Source organism: Acromyrmex echinatior, chromosome 1 (genome assembly GCF_024713525.1).
Source record: "Acromyrmex echinatior isolate Ae372 chromosome 1, ASM2471352v2, whole genome shotgun sequence".
In the NCBI taxonomy this organism is placed as follows: domain Eukaryota; kingdom Metazoa; phylum Arthropoda; class Insecta; order Hymenoptera; family Formicidae; genus Acromyrmex; species Acromyrmex echinatior.
Window position 1 is genome coordinate 27,314,317 of NC_141852.1, and position 22,981 is coordinate 27,337,297.

Here is a 22,981-nt window from a genome sequence, read left to right on the forward strand (position 1 = left end):
AATAACGTGGAGTTGGTATCGCGCGAAAGACTTTATTAATGATTAGTCCGCGCGCGATTGTAATATATTATCCGCAAGTGTTTTTCGCGAGTGTCCTGTGCGAGAGAATGACAATCCAATCCTGAGAGGAGGAGGTGGTCTGAGAGAGACATTGGCGGAATAACCTTGAGGTATTATTTCTTATCTGCATTCAAATAACAGTTCTTTCCCATTTATTCGAGCTTCTTTTTTTACAATCTTGATAAGTTAATAATTAAAAAAAGAGAAACCATTTCAAAATTTTATGAAAGTTTATTCTTGTTTCAAATATTTTTTCGGAAAATAGATAATTATATTCTACACTCATTCCTCAATTCTTGCGATACTTTTTACACGTAGTTTTTCTACGTGGTAAATAATCCCTTTTTTTGCGCGAAATTTTTTTCTAAACTTTCACTATTTGTATTTTTGTACAAATATGTAAAATAAATATTTTTACGACATACACAGATATTTTGATAACGTTTTTTTTTTACTGGCAGACTCCATTTATGCGATTTTCAATCCCGTAAAAAAATTACGTGGAACATATGCTCTACGTAAATCGACAAGTATTTGTAATAAAATATGTAATTGAAAACTGAATAAAAAGTTTGAATTAAGTACGTAAAAATTATCTTTTGAAATGTTGATCATTTTGAGCATGTCTTCAATTAGAATCTTATGTTTGTGTGTTACAGCATCATCGTAGATATCTGGCTAAATAATTCCGCTCGTTGCGCATCGAATTGGTGAGTCAGAAATTTTTTTATTGAGGTAACGAATCAACGATTAATTGTGTCAAATATAGATCAAATATATTTCAGCGTATGTCGAATAACAATAAATTATTGTGAAAAAATATTATATTTCGTAAATTCGTTGCCTTAAAATGGATGGGTTAGAACTGATTATTAAAAAAAAAAACATAAAGAATAGATAGAGATCTATGAGTTACCATAATACCATTTGTGACTGGGAAAGGGGAAGTGAAAATTGAATTAAATTAAAAATGCTTATTTTTAAATTTTAATAATTAAGAAAGAATTACTACATTTTGATTAATAATATTTAACGTTATCAAAAATAATTTTAATTATTATAAATTAATATGAAATATAGCAACCAAAAGTTATAATTGAATATACAATATTTATAAGGATTATTAAATATTATATATAAAGAGTATTGTAATAAATATTACATTATTGATGTATTACATACACATTGTATATGTATATATTTTTTGGAGCTTTCAATCTCATTCTTTACCGCTTAATTATCTACGAAAAGTCCTTTAAGCCAATAAAGCATCGATTTTACTAGTTCTGTTCTTTTATTTTCAACGTAATTCGCATTTCGTTGATATCTATACGGCTTTCCAATATTTCCTCTAAAATTTTCTGAAATGTTATAATTATTGTTAATCAATTTTGTTGCTTCAAGCTTCTTATTTTCCTTTCAAAAAATCTTATTTCCTAAAACAAAGTTATCTTTTTATATATTTCTTATCTTTTTATCAAATTATATTAATTACCTTCTACAGTATCCAATAATTTGTCCGATTTTTCTTCTTCTTTCCTCATTTTGGATTCTTCGGAAATATTAATTTCTTTAAGAACAGGGTTCCCTTGATTTTCGGAATTTATCTTCTGTACAATATTCACATTTTGAACATTGTTTGTATTTTCAACTTCAGATAGCTTTAATTCTTGATCTATTTTCGACTGATTCTTTTCTGTATCTGCTTTTTGTATTTCAAATTCTTTAGAATCCTTTCTCAAATTAAAAATTTTTTGAGTACTTGGAGATACTGGAAAATTCATATTTGGAGTATTCTTTTTCTTGCGAGAATTTATCAAATCTGAAAATTCATCAATTGCTTCGTTATTTTCATACAATAATCCGTTTTCATCCAATAATCCATTTTTTTTTATATTGTCATAATTATTAACATTCTTTTCGTCTGATTGACGTTTAAATCCTTCTACGGAGTTTATTATTGACTTATTATAATTTAGTATTTTGTTTTGCAATTCGGTTTTATTTAATAATACTCTTTCTTCATTGAAATCAAGCAATAAATTGTATTTTTTTGCGAAATCGATGACAGGCATTGAAATCATTGCGAAATTATCATCATTTAGTTTCCATAAATGATGCTCGTTATTTCTTTCTTTTTCTTCTTCTTCTTCTTTCTTTAAATTTTGTGTTCTCAAGGCATTTCTTCTCGTCACTGTATTAAATGATTGAAATGGAAAATTGTTACTTCCTAATACATTTTCTTGATCTTTCTTTTCCGTATTTATTGTCATCGCATGTATATCTTCTTGTTGGTGATTTTTTGATGATCGAACTATATGTCCTTGCAGCGGCACGCAGCAGGGACATTTTCTTGTTAGAATCTGCTCGCATACATTTTTGGAGATCAATAATGCATAAGAACCATCTTCCAATCTCTTTATCTCTAGCGGTAGTTTCACGCCATCATCATTGATGTAATAAAGTTGCGACTTCTGAAGTTCTGAGATATCGGAAGCAATTGATGAAGGAAATAACTGAGCAGAGTAGATATCGTTTAAGGCAGACGATTTAGAAGAAGAAACGATAACGTTTTTTTCTTTTATAATATCTTCATTATTATTTATCTTGTTAATTAGATTGTTATTATCTTTATCGCTATTACCATTACTATTCTCATTATCGTTATTTATACGTATATTTGTAGTTTTATCAGTTAATGAGGGCGAATTAGTTCTTGAACTATCATCACCAGAAAGTCCTGCCTTGAAGTACGTAGTTTTTGCATAAGTTCTTTGAATCTCCGTAGTAACTTCGTGGATTTTAATGATATTATTTTCTGTCAAATTCTGTTGTTGTGGTTCTAAAATATTATCTGTTAAAGAAATAATTGTAGGTCTATATTCTCCATTTGTGGATGAAATTAAATTACCATCTGTAGTACTTAGATATTCCATTTCGTTTTCGTCTTTAGTTTCTGCTGTATTTTGTAAAGGTATGTCGTCTTGTGCATAATTGGATGAAGGTTTTTGTATAAAGTTCATCGACGCTGTTGTAATTTCAACATTTTTATCATCGATACGATTTGTTGCATATTTTAAAATCTCAGGTGAATAATACTTTATTGGTGGCAAATTAAACTTAATTCTTTCTAATATTATTAGTGGATCAATCTTATCAGTTGTAGTAGTCAATGTGTTTTCACTTAATGTATGATTTACTTCTTCTTCGGCATCTTTAGCTCCTACTGTATTTTCTAAAATTTTGTTATCCGATACGTAATTGGGTGTTTCTTGTATAAAATTCGTTATCGTTATTGTTTCTTCATTACTTTCTTTATCGATGGGATGATTTTTTATGTATTGTTCAGCTCCTGTTGAATTTGGTTCTAATACGCTAAGATTATTTTGTAAAATAGCTTTGTGATAAATTATTTTGGGTTTCAGTGATTCAGCTATTTTCTTTTCTGCATCATCTTGTCCATCTATCTTCTTTAAAATTTGATCTGTAACATCTTCTTTTATTTTATCTTCATTTATTGATTCTTCTTTTTCTTTTTTCTCATATAAATGTAACAATTGCGGAAATTCAGAAATAGTCAATATGTCTGCATTATTTTCTAATGTCTTAGCTTTCTGATTGTCTGTGGTATGTATTCCTTTATTGTCTATTTTTGTATCTTGTTTTTTCACATCAACATTCTGTTTGCTATTTAATATTGGATTATCAATATTACTTTCTATTTTGTAATTACTTGTTGATATTTCTTGCATATTAATCATATCCATATCTGCCTCGTCACTAATAATTTCGTTACTTTGTTCTAACGTATCAGTATCTTCTGAATTTTTTGGCATCTGGAGAATGTTATTTAGTACATTAATTATCAAATCATCTATTTTATCATCTTTACCGTTAGATAAATTATTTTTCACACTTTGTACAATTATATTTCGCACAATATTCTGGTCTATTTGCGATGCAATTGCCGGAGAGTTTAAAAGCTCTTTAATGATCTCACGTAAATTTTTCGGTGTTGCTTTCAATAATTTTTGGTCCAAAATTGGTGCTAAGGTCACTAAATGAGTTTTCCATTGTCCATCTTTAAATTGATGCTCTTCAAGCATCATCGGTGGAAGCTTGTGACGAAAACCAGACAGTGTATTTAATATGCTATGTAGAGTGTTTTTAATTACACCATGTGACCAATCGTTTGTGAAATCTTTTCTAGGAATAGCTGTAACGTAGGATAAAACATCTTTTACTTTGTCTACGATTGTATTTTCTATCTGCGGCATCGACAAGATGTCCTTTAAATTCGGAACTTGCAGAATTTCTGGCAGTAAATTTTTACCTTGCGTCTGAAGAATATTTTCATCAAAATCTTTTGTTTTGGTTAAACGAGTATTCGACGTAAAGTCATTAATGACTTTCCTGATAGAATTTAAAAGCAAGCTATTATCACAAAATGGTAATTTATTTGTTGATGAATCGATCGTTTTGATACTATTGGTGATATTTTCCTTATTATTTGAATTACTTGATTTTTTGTCGTTGAAATATTGCATTGTCGTAGATTGTTCTTGAGGAATTTCTTCTGGTTTGATACTGGTTTCTATTCCTATTATTTCTTTTTTTATTTCCTCTACAAAATTATCTCTAGTTCTGGGATTAGAGCTAGTTATAGTCTCTTCTTCAAAATGTTCTTGAGGGATTTTCTTTTTAGAATAAATATTCGCATTTGATTCTTTTAAGTAGTTTCTATCTTGCTTTTTAGGATCGAGTTTAGAGTCGTAACTAATAACTGTTGTTGACTCTTTTTGAGAAGTATTTGAATTAGATTTTATATTTGTTTCCTGATTCTGTTGATTAATTTTCGAATTATTTGCTTCTTCATCACTATTAGATTCATATGAAGGAGTAAAGTAAAGAAATTTCTCACTTGATGTTGGATTTATTTCCTCATCATTTGGATTTAATAATAATTTAGTTTTATGATTTTTACTTTTTCCTAATAATTTTCTTTTTCCCGTCGTTGTAGCTTCATCAATTGTCGGATCCATCAATTTCTTGATTGAAGTATGTGTAGTTTTTACAGTATTAAGTGGTGTACTTTTATCATAGTTGATATCTGACTTAGAAATCTGTTTCTTAGATTCTGGATGAAATTCATGCAGAGAAGCTTCATCGTTATCATCATTCGATTTTATACTTGTTGATTCAAGATATTCATTTACATTAACATTTGACTTATTGATTTTATCAGTGGATGACTTCGATGCAAAGTGCGGATCAGTCGCTTTGAGTTTATTTGAATGATTAATGTCATCTCTAGGGGATATTTGTGTGACATATTCCGGAATTCTAATCGCAGAATACTTGTTGGGATTTTCTTGCGCCTGTTTAGCAAATATTTTTGGTGATATTGCACTGAGCACGCACACATCGCGACCAAATAGTTTTATGCATTCTTCCATGTTAATAAATTTTCCATCATTCGTTATATCATAGGTAACGCTGCTTGTATCAACATCATCTGCCGAATATGTTGTTGACTTAGAAAAATCATCTAAATTTTTTTCCGTTTGTTCGGTAAAATCGTTTGATTTCTGCATAACTTTATTTAAATTAGAAGAACTTATAGTGTCATCTTCTTCCGTTGCATCAGTCAAATAATTCATTAAATTAGTTTCTGTTTCTGAATCGACCGATGCATCTACATTTGAAATTTCTGTGGTTAATTTAGGAAAATGTTCTTGATCTTCTTCAGTGACACCAATTGGATTGTTTGACTCAAGATCATTTATTGTTTCCCTACTAGTTATCGCATCATCATAATCTGTCAAAGGTGAATTAGTAACTGACATGGAACTTTCAACCGAATTGGTTATTACAGGTGAGCAAACGCACGGTTTTTTATGAATAACTGATTGATCTTGATTATTTTCAACTAAATAATTTTGCCTGTCTTGAAATGAAATAAAAGGGATTCCAACATCAACATATTTTCCTTCATTTCCAACTATCTGAGATAAAATATTTGGCGTTATTCCATATAGAATTGGTACAGGCGGGATATTCATTTTTTCTGGATAAGATTGTATTGGGAAATAATTGATTAAATTAGAAAAAGGCAATTCATAAGGATTTTCATGATATAATTTTGGCAATTGTTGTTGTAAGATATTTGCTTTTGCGTTTTTATGTTTTGTTAGTCTTCTTTGATGATTTATCTTTTCAGGTTCGTCTTTGGAAGAACTTAATATTTTTGAAGAACTTTCTTTTGATGAGCTAGAAGAACAGTCCTCTTCGCAATGACAAATATATTTTTCTGTATTACATTTCTTTGCCTTTTCTGGAAATTTCAAATTTATAGTTATATCCTTCGCATTTAGATTATCGTTAAATGGTTGTAGAAGAGTTTTATCTTCATTTGTAACAGCTACCATTCTTTTTGATGTTGTTGAATTTTTTTGAGAATATTTTGTGTTTTTTGTAGTATGGTCATCTGAATTTTGCTGGAAGGTTCCCACGTTGATATTTTTGTTAGCGGTTCTGGTTCTATTATTATTTTCTTTTGTCGATAATAACAAAAATCTATTTCTTCGACGTGTACCGCAACGCTTTGTTTTTTGAATCATTTCCTTTGGCTTTTCATATTCATTTTGTGTTCGTCGAACTGGCATTGATAAAATGAATAATCTTTTTAAATTATTTTTTATAAGATGTTCGTCATTATATGGATAGGGTAGAATTGTCGATAATCTAAAAATAATAAAATATTTGTTTAGAAAGACTTGTTAATTTATTTAACATGTTTATTACACACACATATATATATATATATATATACACACTACCGTTTAAAAGTTTGGAAGCAGTTGAAAATTTGTAAAAAAATACAATAAAATGATATTAATTATAAGAATATATTATTATAAGAATATATACTTTAATTATATACTATACGAAATTACAATTTACAATAATTTAAATTCTTAATTACTAAGATGAATTATTAATATCTGAATTTTAATTATATTTTTAGTTTATTAAAATATCTATGTCTTATTTTTAATTACTATTCGAATTCGAAGCATTTTACTTATTCATTTTTAGTGATTATTATTAGAATGCGATTGAATTATATTGATAAACAAATAATAAACATGTAAATAAACAATTACATTTTACTCAAATCACGAAAATTTGTTCTTTCTCTACAACAGAACATTTGCAGAGCAATAAATTTTTTTTTGACAACTTTTTAGCAACAAATAAAAATGTTAATTAGAATTGATTTTGCTCACTTTGTTTTGCTAACTTATAAGACTAACTTGTAAAATTCTTTAAATGAAATATTTCCTGGAACATGATTAGATAAAATAATAGTTTGTCGAATACTTAAAAGAAAAATAGAAATAGTTAAATTTTCCATATTGGATTTTTCTGTAGAAGTATTGACACTACTGTTTTAAAAGACAAAATAGTGCTTCCAAACTTTTGAACGATAATTTATATAAGATTTATTTGCATTGCTTAAAATCTCTAAAAATTTTTGTATTTAAAACGAAGTAAATACACTACTCAAAAAATTATGGCATAAAAAAATTGTGGGCAAAAATTGGGCAACTTTGATAACTTTGCGAAAAATTATTGTAGAATAACTTTTTTTCTTTTTTAATTAAGGTTTGAAATCTCTACTTAAGACGCTATATCAGATTTTTGAAGTTTGATGCATCACTGCTCAAAAATATGAGGGTGTGTATTTGTCATATTAAAAATTGCAAAGTTTGATACGGACTTTGTAAAATTTTTTTGGAGAATGCCATTTGCAGTGACATGAAGTTCGAACTTTCCTCTTTAATTTAAAAGAAAAAACGAGTTGTGATTTTTTTTCGCAAAGTTACAGCACATTAAAATTATCCTTACATTTTTTACATATACTCCGATAATGCATTATTTGCATTATCGGATATGTACCACGACGATGCTGGATGGATTTTGCACGTTTCTGCGTGTATGTAGATTTGTACTTGATAATGAGTCATAGATTAAGAGATTTAACAAGACAACCCATCAATCTCAGAGACTTACCACAAGTTCTAGTACAAATTTGGAATGACATTCCGCAGGAAGAAATTAAGGTCTGCATTAAATATGAGGAATCGACTGCAAGCAGTAATCAAGCACGTGTTATTGAAATTTACACGTAGAAACACGATGTGCAAAAATGCAAGGGTAACTTTAAAGTGCTGTAACTTTGTAAAAAAAAATCGCAGTGACTTGTTTCTTTTTTTTAAATTAAAGGGGAAAGTTCATACTTTATGCCGATGCAAACATCATTCTTCAAAAAAATTTTACAAAGTCTATGCATTCAGTCAAACTTTGCAATTTTTAATATGACAAACGTACAACGCACACATGCATACACCCTCATATTTTTGAGAATTACAGTAGCAGGGGTGCATTACACTTAAAATCTGGCGTATTAAAATTCCAAGCTTTAATTTAAAAAAAACAACGTTATTCTACGATAATTTTTTGCAAAATTATCGTTAGTCAATGTTGACCAATTATTGCCCACAATTTTTCTATGCCATAATTTTTTGAGCAGTGTATATTCGAACATTAAAAAAAAAACAAAGATTATTTAAGTTCAAAAAGTATACGCAACACGAACAAATATAAGTATTGACAATTATAATATATTATCTATATAAGTATTTAATATTATCTATATAAATATATAAGTATTTAACAATTATATACCTAAATTAGATGACAATAAAAGACATCACATGATAACAATTTTAATTGTTTGGATAGTTTACTTAAATCATGTACAAAATTTTATTTTTTATTTATTTTTTAGTTTAGTCGTACACGGGATATTATTTAAGCAATATTTTTTTATTTTACATTATTTTATCTATATCTTATATCGATATCATGAAGCAATGAGACAACTCTAAATCGAAAATTTTCAATTCAGCAGTTTGTTGTGACGAAGCAGATTATTGTGTGTATGACACATAATATGATAATGACATTAATGATTTTGCTGACAAACAATTATGCAAGTACGACTAACATACTTTTACATCTGCAGTTTGACAAATTGAACTACTTTTATATAAAATTGGATAAAAAAAGAATCAGAATTTTTCTTATTTAAACTTTAATTTTTAGTACACACAATGATATTCCAATCTTTCCTTTTTAATACACGATAGGTCATTTGTGTCCCGAGTTAATTTTCATTATTTTTACGAGTATACAAAAATTATTAAGTGAAAATTATTAAGCGATACTTTGACATCTTTAGAAAGTATTCATAAAGAATTGCATATTTAAAACAAAGGAAACAAATAGAGATCATTACTTGGTCTAATACTCTTAGTTATCCTATTAAAAAAAAATGAGAAAAGAAAAGACACTAATGATCTCATCGTGTAAGGGTTAATTAATTAATAAAGTAACAAATTTTATTTACCTTGAATTTAATAAATCTACAGTTTTTACATTTTTAACAGTAGATGCTTCTTCCGAACGAACAATCACCATTACAGTCAAAAGGCACAGAATAATTTTCTCGTACATATTGATCAACTTCTTTTCAACTATCGAATATTATCACGTTCCTTGATTGTAAACATAAAAATTTTTATTATACAAAAAAATAATACTGTTACAATAATATTTATAAAATATTAAATAAATTATAATATATTTTTGGACATACATTATGTAACAACCGAAAAAATAAAAGTTAAAATAATGTAGATCAATAGTTATTAAGATAATTCAATAAATTATATTAATAAATATATGAACATATATGTTATAAATATATAACAGCATTAAGAAAAATAATAAATATGCTATATTCAATTTTTTAATTATAATAGAAATATAGAGATTAAATAAGTTAAATAAAATATTAGTTCACGCACTTATTAAATAATTGATTAATTTTATAATTTTAAAATTAGGTTAAATAAACTAAAAGATGTAAACAATATATATATATAAATATACGGCAAAATTTACTTTATACTGACTTTATGTCTCCAAAAACGAACTGAACTCAATCATGATCAAAAGCGCACTGTATCATACAGTGATTCGATGAATGTACAATGACATTCTATCATCACGTTATGAAATTTAACTCGTTAATTATGTCGCAATATGCATCGTATGTGTGAACAACTTTTGATTCAATCATTAGTGACCTGATTTTCTTAAAAATTGCTGCTTATAGTTATAATATTTCTCGCAATTCTACGAATATAAATGATATCCTTTAACACAATTATAATACAATTGCAAAATGTATCTACATTTTTAAAAAATAATTATAGCAGAATCTTATAATTAAATCTACAATTAACTTATTAAATAGTAACCTTAAAATACAAAGTTTGATAATTTATTTTAATTATTAAGAATAATATCATTTATTGCGATTTAATGCATTCTTAATTTCTTATTTACTATCTTACTAATATATATTTATTTAATTATAATAAATAATACATATCTATTATAAAATTAAATTATATCGTGCTGAATATGCAATATTACATAAAGTGTACTTTTTTCCAGTTTTGATAACATATTATTGCATTATATTTTAATAAGCGATTCTATAAATTTTTAAGATTAAGTTTAAATGAACGCTGAAACGCAAAAGTTTTTGGCTTTAGTTTATAATAAAAAAATGTTTTTAATTTATTCAATCTGCATAAAAGGTATACGTATATACAGGGTGGAGCACCTAAAACAAATCACCGGAATATCTCGAAAATTAAACACGATAGAGAAAAATGTTTCAGACAAAAATTATATGATTCAAAGGGGAGAAATAATCATTTTTTAACTCGCAGTACCCACATTTCTAACAGTCCCTATCTACACACATCCGGGTATTTGTAACCCAGCGTTTTTTTTTACTTATATCTCAGGTTATGTGCATCGATTTTAACTAATTTTTTTTTAATTTAACGTTTGAAGATTGAAAAAAAAAGAATTTTTGAGTTAAAAAGTTTAAAATGTTATAGCACAAAAAATATTTTACAATAAGTGAAAAGGGATTAGAAAAAACGTGAAAAAAACGATTTTTTTTTAAAACTTCATCTTTTTGTAAAAAATAAATAAAAAAAGAGTTTATTAGTGATAAATCAACAGCTAATGCGTTGAACTTTAAAAAACTATAAGCGTTTTTACGATTTGTTCTAAAAACGAGATTTTTTTTGCAAAGTGAAAATGAGCGATTTTTCAGTTTTATAGAAAACTGAAATAAAAAGAAAGTGATCCTATCGTTTTTCTATGGTAAATATTAAAATTTACTGTTATATTTAATATTAATAATTACAATAATTATTAATAAATGGCGACTTTAAAGGGAAAGGTATTACATTTTTTTTTTAAAAAAAGCTTATAAAGAAAAAGATTGTAATTTTGCAACAATGTATAATACATTACAGCATCATGAATATGCTTATTTCTAGAACATTTGTATAAGAAAAAAATCAACAATTTAATGATATCAAATTTCAACCGGATATATCCTCAGATACTAATGATATCTATTCGATCGGTTAATAAAAAAATGCCGGATAATACCGAATATTTTCTGGATATCCGATGCATCTCTACTCTTTACTACATTGGATACTAGCTGTATCGTGGTGCATTTGTCGCGAGAGTCATTAACGAAGAAGAAAAAGAAGAATTTTTCTGATACGAAAAACACAATAAAAAAAATTGACTTAAATCATTTTTTTATGATGTGCACTCATGATTAAAATCATAAATAATTCAATTAATTATTTCTACTTACATTTCCACTTTGCAGTAACTTCGGATTTTCTGACGTTGTAGCAAAGGATTAGGATAACCCCAATATGCACTTTATACCGTACAATTACGTACATAATGGCGCATTAGAAGGTCGCCAAGCAAGGGAATTGTAGAGGGGTATATAAGTTCCCCCTCTCCCCCCTCGCCACAGCACCACTGCTCAAAGCGTGTTCGAACACTTGAAAAGGGGTTCGAGTGGTTACGTTAACCCCTTTTGTGTACTGAAAGTTAAAAAAATCGATTTTTCAAGGTCACCTCCATTTTTTTAAACGGAATGATATGATTTTTTTACATAATATGGTTCCTCTAATTATTTTGCATATAAAAGTATTAAGATAGTGATATCAAAAAACCAATAGTTTACTAGATATTTTATACTTTATTGTGATACATATTGACATAAAATGTTAAATAACTCATAAACTATTAATTTTTTTATAATCGCACCTTAATATTTTTATGAATAGAATAATGAGATAAATAAATTGAGGGAAAAAACACATAGTTGCTTTAAAAAAATATGTGTATATAGAATAACGCATATTTGTTAACATCAATATTTTTTAAAATTTGATTCGAAATGAGGATCGAAAAAATGCATTTTGTTTATTTATCATCATCTAATATAATATATATGTAACATGTACGGTATATTTTTATGTATACATCTTTTTATTATTTTTTATGTACATTCAATTTTTTTTTATTTTATTTGATAATATATATTATAAATCATATATAGTTTTTAATTAATATTCACAGATATATCATATACAAATCTTTTAATAGTATAACTTAATAACTAATATGAAACATTTCAGAAATAGATATGTTTTAGACATGTATAACAATTCTATATGAAAATATAAGTCAAAAATATGAAAGTACAGAATTTTGTTTCTGAGATAAAAAATAAGAAAATATTGGAAAATAATATTAAAAATTACGTTTTTAATTTTAATTTTAATTTTTTTTATACAGAATTATATTTTTTTTACATTATTTTATACTATAAAAAATGGTGCTGCGTAATTAAAAATATTTATAATTTACAAATATATGTGAGAATATGTATATAATATAAAGTATTATTAATGTACGTAAGTAGAAAGTTTAGTTATATATTTTATAAATTATATTATAAATATAAAGATATGTATATACGTATATGTATATGAAGAGCATGTTAAGAATTCGAATTAATATAATATATAATTACATTTTTACAAGTTATTTAAAAGTTATGTAAATATTCGAGAAATTTTTGGAAGAAATGCAAAAAGATCTTTTATATTCATAATCGCAGTATAGAAAACGTTGCCAGTAGTTCCGAAAGTTCTATTTGTAAAATGATTGTCTTCATTTGCTAAGGTGTCATTGAAATTCTCCTCGGAATCATTTATAAATTCTCCCACGGATTCCATATGATTTTGTAACCTTTCTTTTTGTAATATTTTTTTATCACTTTTGGAAATATTATTTAATGGTATAATTTCATTTTTTTTTTCATTTTTTACAGAAGTTTCGTTATTGTATAAATTGTTTTTCTTATATGCTTTTATGAAATCTTCAAGCAGATTGTCACGATTTTTTGTTTGAGGTTGTAAATAATTTACTCTTTTCGTCTCTATCATATTTTCTTCTTCTTTTTTATCAGTATTGTCATTTAAATAATATCTCTTAATACGTTTGTTTTCTTCAGCTAGAATGGATTTGTATGGTTGTGATTGCCTTGTAACCTTATAAAAAAACAAAATAAGTGTATTAAAATATAATAATAATGTAAAATATATTAATAATGTAAAAAATTGCATTTACTAATAAAATTTGATAAGTAAAAAATAATAATAAGAGTTTCTAAAAAGTTAAAAATAATATAGGCATATCTAAGTCAATTTTCTTTTTCAATAAATTTCTATTGCATTAAAATAACTCACCTCGCGTTTTATTTCAGATTGATCTTTATTGATCTCATTTTTTATTTGTCTTTGTTGCCTTATCTTTACATTCTTCCAAGGCAGCAATAAAAACATTCCAGGTTTAGATTCTATTTGGTTCTTTTTTAAAAATTTATTGATTTCATCATTCGTGATTTTATATTGCTCATTTTTTTCTAATTCGATTTCACTGTCTTTTGCATTAACATCTTGCTTATTTTCGTTTATATAATTCTCTTCGTCTAAAAAAATTTCACTGTTCTCACTTTGCAGATTTGAAGGATCTTCATATTCAAATTCCTCTGATGTTTTGTCATTTAAATATTCGGTCATTGAATTTAGAATTGCCTCTAATACATACTGATCGTCCCATTGTAGAATCTCAAAAAATTTCGTTGAATCATCATTATTCTTCGTATTTAGTATTTCGAAAATATTTTTTATTTCAATCGGCGTAAGTGTAATATAATTTAAATCATATTCTTTCTGATTCTGTTGATTAACTTCGAAATCTTTCCTTGAAGAAATTAAGTAATTTTTTAATTTTTGGTACAACCCAGCATTCGATGATCTACCATTTTTTGTCGGCAGACAAATTTTCATTGGTTGTATATCAAATATCTTCTTTATGGCATTTTCCTTCAAATAGATTTGCATATTGGTTAAATCTTCTTTCATACTTTCAGTTAGCCTAAAAACAGAAAAAATATCAAATTACTGCTAACAAAAATAAGAATTGAAAAAATTAAGAATAAATTTTTCAACTAATCATAAATTTTTCCATAAATAAAGAATTATAATAAAAAGATAAAATACGTTACAGAAAAGAAGGTGGTAATCGTTCGGTACATGTGCACATTTGTTTTCCAAGATCTCTCCGAAACCGTGAATTTTTTTTTTCAAATTCTTTTTCTGTAGGATTATTCTCAATGATATTTTCAACATGTTCAACTGTTTTATTATTGTTAAACATTGTAATATTTAAATTTTCTGTTTTATCATTTGAATTAGAATAAGATTTATTAATTTTTTCATGTTTCATCATTTCAATGTTCTCAGGTTTTTTAGTTTTTACAACATCTTCAGCATTTTCATTTGTTTCTGAATTCATTATGTCTTTTTTTCTATTATTAGAACTGTCAAATTCCTTATTTTCTATGTTTCTTTCCATTTCAAAACTTCTTATAAATTTTGTTTTATTTATTGCAAACGTCGAATTCAAATTATCTTTATCTGCTTTAAGATTTTTATGCACATCGTTTAATTTATCTGTTTCTTTATTGCTAGCTTGATTGACATCCCTTTGATTAAGAGAAATTAACCATTCTTGTGCAAGTGCTGCGAGTTTTTTTGATAGATCGTATTGTCTTTGCTTATCTAGAACATGTAAACTATTAGAATGTTCTTGATTATAATAATCCTTGATTGGCAATTTTTCTATGTATTCTTGTGATTTAGAAACTTGATGTTGGGCTTTACTAGATTTCAATTTTGTAAAAACTTCATGAATATCTCTTAATGTCCATTTTGGATATTGAATTTGAGATTTAATTTTTGATTTTACGTTGTTCTCCTGTAAAATTGGTTCACCATCATAATATGTCGAAGGGTCAATTATGAAGACTTTTTGATCAAAAGGTGTAGAAATAGTTTCTGTTGATTCTTCTTGTTCATCTTCAATTGTATTTGAGGAATACTGACAATCTTGATTGTCTTCACGATCGAAGAATTCCGATGATTTAGACGTTTCTGCTAGTTCTTCATCATTATCGATTAAATTTCGAAGAACCTGGTAAAATTTGTTATATTCCGGATAATGTACTTTCTTTGTTTTTTCAGGTAAATACATTTGATTTATAATATTCTTATATTGTTTAGGAATAAACTCGATAAGAATTAAACAACTTTCATTATCATCTTTATAGGTAACATCGTCATCTTTGTAGGTAATATCATTATCTAACAGTATTCCAATAAATTTTGGATTGATCAATTGATGAAAATCATCATTGCCACGAAATCTTTCCCATGCTTCTCTTCTCTTCAAATTTCTTTTCTGTTCGTCAGCAATTTTTGTTAGCTCATCTTGATATTGATGCAATAATTTCTCCCGTCTTGCATATAATTTTTCTTTCAGCTTATCAATCTGTTCTGTGCGTTTGGTCAAACTTTTTTCGTATCTGCTAAGTCCTTCTAACGATGTTCGAGGAAGATTTTGCAGTATATTCTTTAATCTTCTCGTGTTTGCATCTTTCCCCAATTGCATCCAAACAGATTCACTATTTTGATTATCTTCTGTGTTTTGTAATAACTTTGATTTTGTTATTGATTCATTCGATTTTATGTTATCGCTTGCAGTATTTGCTGCTCGCTTTAATAAAATCGTTTCCGTTGTTACTTGCTCGACAATTCCTTTTGTTGTTTCTTGAAGAAGATTGGTTGACTTTAATTCCATTTTATAATTATTGTTGTGCCCTTTTTTGTTTTTCTGATCTTCGGTAATTGTTGAATAGATTGAATTGTCGGATTTTTTCTTTTTGTTGATGAGTTCTTGTATTTTTTCGTTATGTAAGGTTCTTTTTTGGGCATTGTTAGTAGTCGAGGTAGTAAATTTTTCCCGAGGATCCTTATTTTCTGAAGAAATTTTAGAAATAATTTGGTGAGAATCATACGTTTTTGTCTTGTTTTCTGATTGGATTTCTGGTAGGGTACGAAAAAACATTTTTTTTGTGATATATTTAACACTATTATTATTATTTGGAGAAAGTTTCGAATCTGAGTCCACAGGTAATAGATTAGTAGTAGATTTCTTCTCATTATGACATTGTTTGGAAACATTGTCCAGTCCTAATATTGAAGTTACATCAATCGCTTCCGTTGTCTCGCTCAGTTTATGATCCAATGTTTTTAATTCTGTGATTACAGATTTCGTAGTTGTATCAGTTTCTTCATAATCAGGATCAATGTCGCTTGTACTTGAAAGTATTTCTCCTGCCATAATTTCTTGGTACTCTTCTTCTGTAAGATCTTTCTGGAATTGTGCTACGTTTGCATTCACATTTTTGTTTTCTGAAGAAGTACCTATAACTCTGGCTATAGGTATAACTGAAATATTATCATTTTTATCTTTTTTCGGCGAATTAGAATCTCGAATGACTCTACAATGATAATCTCTTGCGTTTTCTTCATCTTCTTGAATCATTTCTTTAACAAAAAGCTTTCGAAGTTTTTCCCAATTGCTTCTTTTATTTCTTTTATTATGAAAAATTTTATTATAAATAGAATGTTCTGCATACATACTAGGTGTAGAATATTCACTTGCTTTTGCATTAATATTATCATTACTGTCTATGTTTTTATCAAAGCCATTTTTATCTTTTAATATATCGTAATGCATACTTGAAGTTTGATAATTATCGTTATAATTGTATTTGACAGAAGTTTCAGAAGGTAGATAAAAAGAATTTGTAATTTTTGATTCTGGTTCCATCTGTAATTTCGCTCCTTTAAATTCTACGTTTGATTCTTGATAATTAATATTGGAATTTGGTATTTTAAGAAATTGATCAAAAGACGTCGAAGGATATCTAAAAACTGATTGTAGTGTATCCCGATTATATTCCTGTTTTTTTAAATCATCGTAGTGATGAACTAATCGTTGAATTCTCGTTTCTTCAATATGTCTTTTGTTTTCTTCATTAAGTGGCTGTTTTTGAATAACTTCTGTAATAGCAATTTTATTATCATTATTATTATTATTGTTATTATGTACTTTAGAAAGAAATTCTGCTTCTCCTAGATCACCATAATTTTTGGAGTTTTCTTTTATTTTCATATTAGATGATTTTATATTTTCAAAAAATTCATTTGGCATGTAATCGCAGTGATCATCTTTAATTTCTTCAATCCAAGTATTATCTTTTCCATAGTCTAATATCGATTTTTGATTGTGTTGTGTATTCTTCTTTGAATCACCATTATTATCGTCTTTATCTTTAACATAATCGTAACCTTCATCATTTTGCTCTAATGAATCCTCTGCAGTCACAAAAATGTCACCCTCAGGAAATCCTTTGACAGGATCTCGTCGGAAAAAGCCAAGAAAATCATTTTCGTCGCTATCAGTTCTTGGATTAAATGGACGCAACAATTCTCTTCTGACATCGTCTTTCAGCTTCGTCTTTCTTTCATTTACATAATTTGTCAAATCGTCTTTTGAATGTTTCTCGGATGCACTATCTCTTCTCAGATCTATTTTAACCAATTCTTTAATGTTTCTTTTTATCCTTTCAGGTCTTTGTATTAAATTTTGATATTTTTCCATATCGCCAATCTTAGAGTGCTTTCTATAGATATTATCATTTTTTATTTTATTATATTCTTGGACAAAATGTTGATTATCAATATGACGGTTAGCATTTTCAAAAGCATCGTTTTTGAAACATCTTTCAAGAGGATCTTGTTGAAGGTGATTGTTATATTTATTTTTATTATTAATAAAATTCCTTTTTAAATTATCAATATTACCATCATTTTTCTGTTTTATCTTCTGTAACTTCTGTTTAATCGCATAATCTTTTAAGTTATTTATTCGTGAGCGTTTTTCAAGTATATTATTTTTTTGAGAATTTTCTGATTTTGTATCCAAATGTCTTCTAAATTTTTCTTGCTCCATTAAATCTCCATGGACTTGATTATTTGTATTGTCGTTTGTTGAGTCGTTATATTCTAATAAATTATAAAGTTTACTGAAATATTTTTTTATTTTTATTATTATATTTGTCTTTATTTCAACTGAGTTTTCTAATTCGCTTAAATATTCTTTTAATTTTTTATTTATTTTAATTACTGACTCTTCTTCTCTTTCATTCTTTGTTTTGTCTTCAATTTCGCTCGTAACTGGCTCCTTTGAAGTAATTTTATAAAGGATAAAAGCATCAATTTTTGATATTAATGTCACAACATTATCAATATTTTCGATTTCTAATTTGAAATGTTGAATATTTCTGGTTTCCATTACGGTCTTCTTCTCTAGTAAAATCCTTTTATACTTTTTTAATAAATCTTGAATGTTCTTAAATTTGTCATCAATTTCTGTTCTTTTTAAATTTTTTTTATCTAAATTTTGTTGTTCTTCCTCAGATAAATTTTCTTGTTTTCCCAAATTAATTGTGAATGATCTTTGGGAGGATTCATTTTTATCTGTCTTTTGTAGTTTTTTTTGTAAAAATTTTTTTATTCTTTCAAGTAATTTAGAACTCCAGACTTTCTGCTGACTTTCATTTTTTATATTTTTTATATTTTCTTGTTTTTTGTTATCTTGTTTATCATAAACCTTTTTATTTTTTAAATTTGATTGATTTATATCTTCTTCTTCGTGATTGGGTTGTTGGATACTATTTTCATGCCGTTTCGATAATTTCTTCACTGTATTGTTCTCGATTATTTCCTCTTCAGAGCAAGTGCAAGCTTTTACCTGTTAAATTAATACTTTCTTTGATTATTCTTCGATTTATTAAAGATGTACATATATACATAAGCGATATAGTTATTAATAATTTTAATTACCTTTGCACTGGGTATAATCCAGAAACCTATACCACCAGAAGGCAGTTCTAGTTCAAGGCCATCAGGATTGATAATAATTTCTGGATAGATATTAGGCAAGTGTTTGTCATTTATTAAATTAAGTGGTTTATTATTTAATAAAACTTTCCTGAAAAAATTATGATTTTTTATAACTTAGAAATAAATTTGTTATTACAATTTATCCACTACATAGTATACAATGAATTAAAATATGAATATTGCATTGCATACTTTATTAAAAAAGTGTATACATATGAAAAAACATATCGTTATTTATATTTATACGTTATCTACATTTATATTAATATATTGAATAAAATATTTTGTGTAGCACTTTTATTTTTTATATAATATTGCTAAAAATAGGATAAACGATTTTTTATACAAATGTATTAGTGAATTACAAAATTACTTACTTTGAAAATATTTTATTGGTAGTTTCAAACTCTGGTAATAAAATATACTTGTGAAGAATTTTTATTTTAAGACCTTTTAAACTAATAGTTACTGTCTTCGGTGTTAAATTTATACCGAAAATCGTAACAGCTCCTTTGCTGTACAGCGCTGAAGGCTTTGTGCAATGACTATAAAACTGCACGTAATTTTCATTGTTGGATTGAAGCTTTATCTCCAAAACTTCACGGCCTACTAAGGTCTTATACAATAATGATACCCAATAAGCCTGATAAAAAAAATCATAATTTTTATATTAATTAATAAAATGTTTCTTTATATTTTATTATATTAATTAAAATTTATTTACATTTCAACAAAATTTACATATGTACAATAATGAATGACTTACAGGACTTGCTTGAGACAAGTTTGTCAATTGTCTCATCACAACTTGTATACCAAGCTTTGCAGCATCTCCGAGTCTTCTCATCCAGATAAGTGCTCCTAGATATTGGTGTTTACTCTCTTGTGATTTTGATTCCGCTATACAACAATATATATATATATATATATATATATATATATATATATATATAAAACATCAATATTACAAATAATCATTTAAATATAAGATATCCATAAATAAATTCTTAATTGCAAGTTAATTTAATTTAATCAACAAAATTAAATTAATTTAATTTAATTGATTAAATTTTTTCAAATATTACTATTTTTATTTATAATTCTATAATATTCTTACCAATCCATAATGGTTTTTTTTCTGCGCTATTGATTATTTCAAACAACTCATTCTTTTCGGCAATCATGTTATCATAATGTATGGAAACGCTGTTATTGTTTAAAGAAACAATATCTAAATTGCTGAAATTATTAATAGAATTAAATTAACAAGTAATAATCAAATAATATTAAATTTATCGAAAGATTCAACTTTTATCTTAATATATTTGATTTTACTATGTATTTTTTAGGAAGTTCTATGTTATTATAATATTTTATTTGAATAAAATGTAAACTTTTAATTATTAGGTGTTGGAATTAATTCGTAGCGTTTTACAAGTGATGGGAAGTACTTTCATTAATGTATTTTTTAATACTCATGTGAAATAAATAACATTCTTTCATTAAAAAACGCTACGAATTAATTCCAACACCTAATATAATTTCATCTACACATATAATTATAATTTGATATACATACATATGTATATTATAAGGATTATATAGGAAAAAATAAAATAGTTTTCATATTGATTTAATTAATTTTTTTTATTAAATTTTTTATAATTAACATTTATATAAAAAGCAAAACACTTACGGATGCCATGTAATCGCAGAAAGCGCAGCACTTGCCGAATGTAAATAATCCTGAAGGTATTTCTGTTGATACGCCGTTTTATATGTTACAATGTCTGGTCCCGTGATTAAACTATTGGAATATCTTGGGAAAGTTTTCAGTATTTCGTGGAAGTTGACGACGTATCGCCCTAGTTCTTTGCCAGATAAGTCGCATCTCGTTTGGCATTCTACAGCAAAAGTATTTGAAAGTGACTCAAAAGTAAATGTTTTAGAAATGTAAATATTTGATGAATATACATTTTAAGACAATTTAAAATTAAATATATATTTTAAAACAGTATTATTTTTTAAATATTTTGTAACAATTAAAATATGCGATTTTAAATATTAGATACTTTGCTTTTATCTAATTTCATTTGTTACTGTTTTAAAAAGATACAGCTTTTGAAAAACTTACCATAGCCCAATTGCCAACTCATGTTGTAACCCATACGATCGCTGAAAGAGAGAAGTTCTGCTATGTTCCTAGGATCCGTGGAATCCGTTTTAAATTCTTTGTCAATATAGTGAGGAGTGATGCACGCGATTACATCTAATCCGGTGTTCTTTGCCCATTGATAAATAACTGTCCATTGCGTTCCTATTAAATTACATTCTCTTAAATTTGCATACATTTTGTTTCAAAATATGTTTTGACTCAGGTAAAAATATTTAAAAATATTAATAATATTAAACTATTTTTATACAGATCTTATCTTTTTATACAGAATATTCCAAACAATTATCTAACATTGTTTTGTGTGTAGTTGTATTTCAGATAAGGAGGGCAATTCATTGTGTATTTTATATGTAAACATATCGCTTTTTCAATCTGAATACATATTCGACAGTTATCAGCAAATACAATAATCTAAATATTACATTACTGAATATTAACGCTTTCGCAACTCGTACTATTATCTCAAAGCTTATACCGACGTCATATTATAACATTCATTAGGCGCTTCTGTCATCAAAGCTAATGGACGCGCATGTAACTACTGGCAACCGCAATATAAATTAACGACATTAACATTATGTAATTGCATCATCCTCTTCCATTGACATGGTCCTTGCAATCCTTTCAATATATGAACTCAGCGGTCAGACTCGGTATACTATCATGAAACTGTCATATGAGTGACATGCTAATATATAAAAGCACATTTTAATAATTAAACCAAAGGATTTAAGAAGTCTAGTTATTGTTGATTAAACTTTGAGCTTGCATTATTTATTTTATATAAATATTTCTGAATTTTACCTAAAATTTACAAACAAAGAAAAAGAGAAGGAGAGACATATTTAATGTTATTATATTACCAAAATGCATGTCATTTTGATCCGTATTAATCTCGTGCGAATATACTTGTCCAAAATTGTAAAAATTGCTTTGTGGTCCTCCAAGGCGAATATAAGCAGGTGCCAAACCTCGCGCCAAATTCATGCTTTTCTCGATATTTTTGCTGAACAATTAATACAAAATATAATAATATATATTTTTCTTACGTAAACGGACTATTATAATATAAAAGAAAATAATTTCTTTTAAACTAAAGAAAGATAAATTGTATTAAATAAAATTAAAGCTTGATTATTATAATTGCATTATAATTTTTTAATGATATTAAAATGTACTAAAAATTATAATAGCTAATAAAAAATGTTAATGAAACATTGATAAATTCCTTACTAAAATATTGTTATTAATGTCATATTAATTCTTTAAGAAAAGTAAAGTAGGTAAAGTGGTAAGGTGTAAAGTTAGTTATCTTTAATTAATATTTTATCTA

General features: G+C 26.5%; 2 protein-coding genes across 3 annotated transcripts; both read right to left on the minus strand.

Moving 5' to 3' along the window:
- Positions 1 to 1,038: 1,038 nt before the first annotated feature.
- LOC147911116 (uncharacterized) lies at positions 1,039 to 9,670 on the minus strand. The gene is made up of 3 exons (XM_087406817.1): positions 9,536 to 9,670; positions 1,556 to 6,804; positions 1,039 to 1,421 (listed from the first exon to the last, which is right to left on the minus strand). The coding sequence occupies exons 1-3, from the start codon at positions 9,640 to 9,642 to the stop codon at positions 1,294 to 1,296; spliced, it is 5,484 nt and encodes a 1,827-aa protein (XP_087262943.1). The 5' UTR covers positions 9,643 to 9,670; the 3' UTR covers positions 1,039 to 1,293.
- On the minus strand, positions 9,565 to 22,981 carry LOC105148257 (uncharacterized). 2 transcript variants are annotated; one of them, XR_015545286.1, is made up of 11 exons: positions 22,512 to 22,981; positions 21,607 to 21,789; positions 21,169 to 21,376; positions 20,590 to 20,711; positions 20,239 to 20,372; positions 19,850 to 20,115; positions 19,413 to 19,560; positions 14,666 to 19,320; positions 13,845 to 14,535; positions 11,888 to 12,128; positions 9,565 to 9,683 (listed from the first exon to the last, which is right to left on the minus strand). XR_015545286.1 is itself a non-coding variant. In XM_087406811.1 (10 exons), exons 1-10 carry the CDS (start codon positions 22,633 to 22,635, stop codon positions 13,149 to 13,151), a joined length of 7,029 nt encoding a protein of 2,342 aa, XP_087262937.1. In that variant the 5' UTR covers positions 22,636 to 22,979; the 3' UTR covers positions 12,449 to 13,148. The 2 variants fall into 2 exon arrangements, 1 of the variants encoding a protein (XP_087262937.1); XM_087406811.1 differs by lacking the exons at positions 9,565 to 9,683; positions 11,888 to 12,128 and adding an exon at positions 12,449 to 13,646 and having other exon boundaries at positions 22,512 to 22,979.

Coding starts and splice junctions, on each gene's coding strand:
- LOC147911116 (XM_087406817.1), bottom strand. CDS start 9,642: ATGTACGAGAAAATTATTCTGTGCCTTTTGACTGTAATGGTGATTGTT. Junction 6,805..9,535: donor GTAGATTTATTAAATTCAAG/GTAAATAAAATT, acceptor TATTATTTTTAG/ATTATCGACAATTCTACCCT. Junction 1,422..1,555: donor ATTATTGGATACTGTAGAAG/GTAATTAATATA, acceptor ATAACATTTCAG/AAAATTTTAGAGGAAATATT.
- LOC105148257 (XM_087406811.1), bottom strand. CDS start 22,635: ATGAATTTGGCGCGAGGTTTGGCACCTGCTTATATTCGCCTTGGAGGA. Junction 21,377..21,606: donor GAGTTGGCAATTGGGCTATG/GTAAGTTTTTCA, acceptor CTTTTGCTGTAG/AATGCCAAACGAGATGCGAC. Junction 19,561..19,849: donor ACCAATAAAATATTTTCAAA/GTAAGTAATTTT, acceptor TAATTTTTTCAG/GAAAGTTTTATTAAATAATA.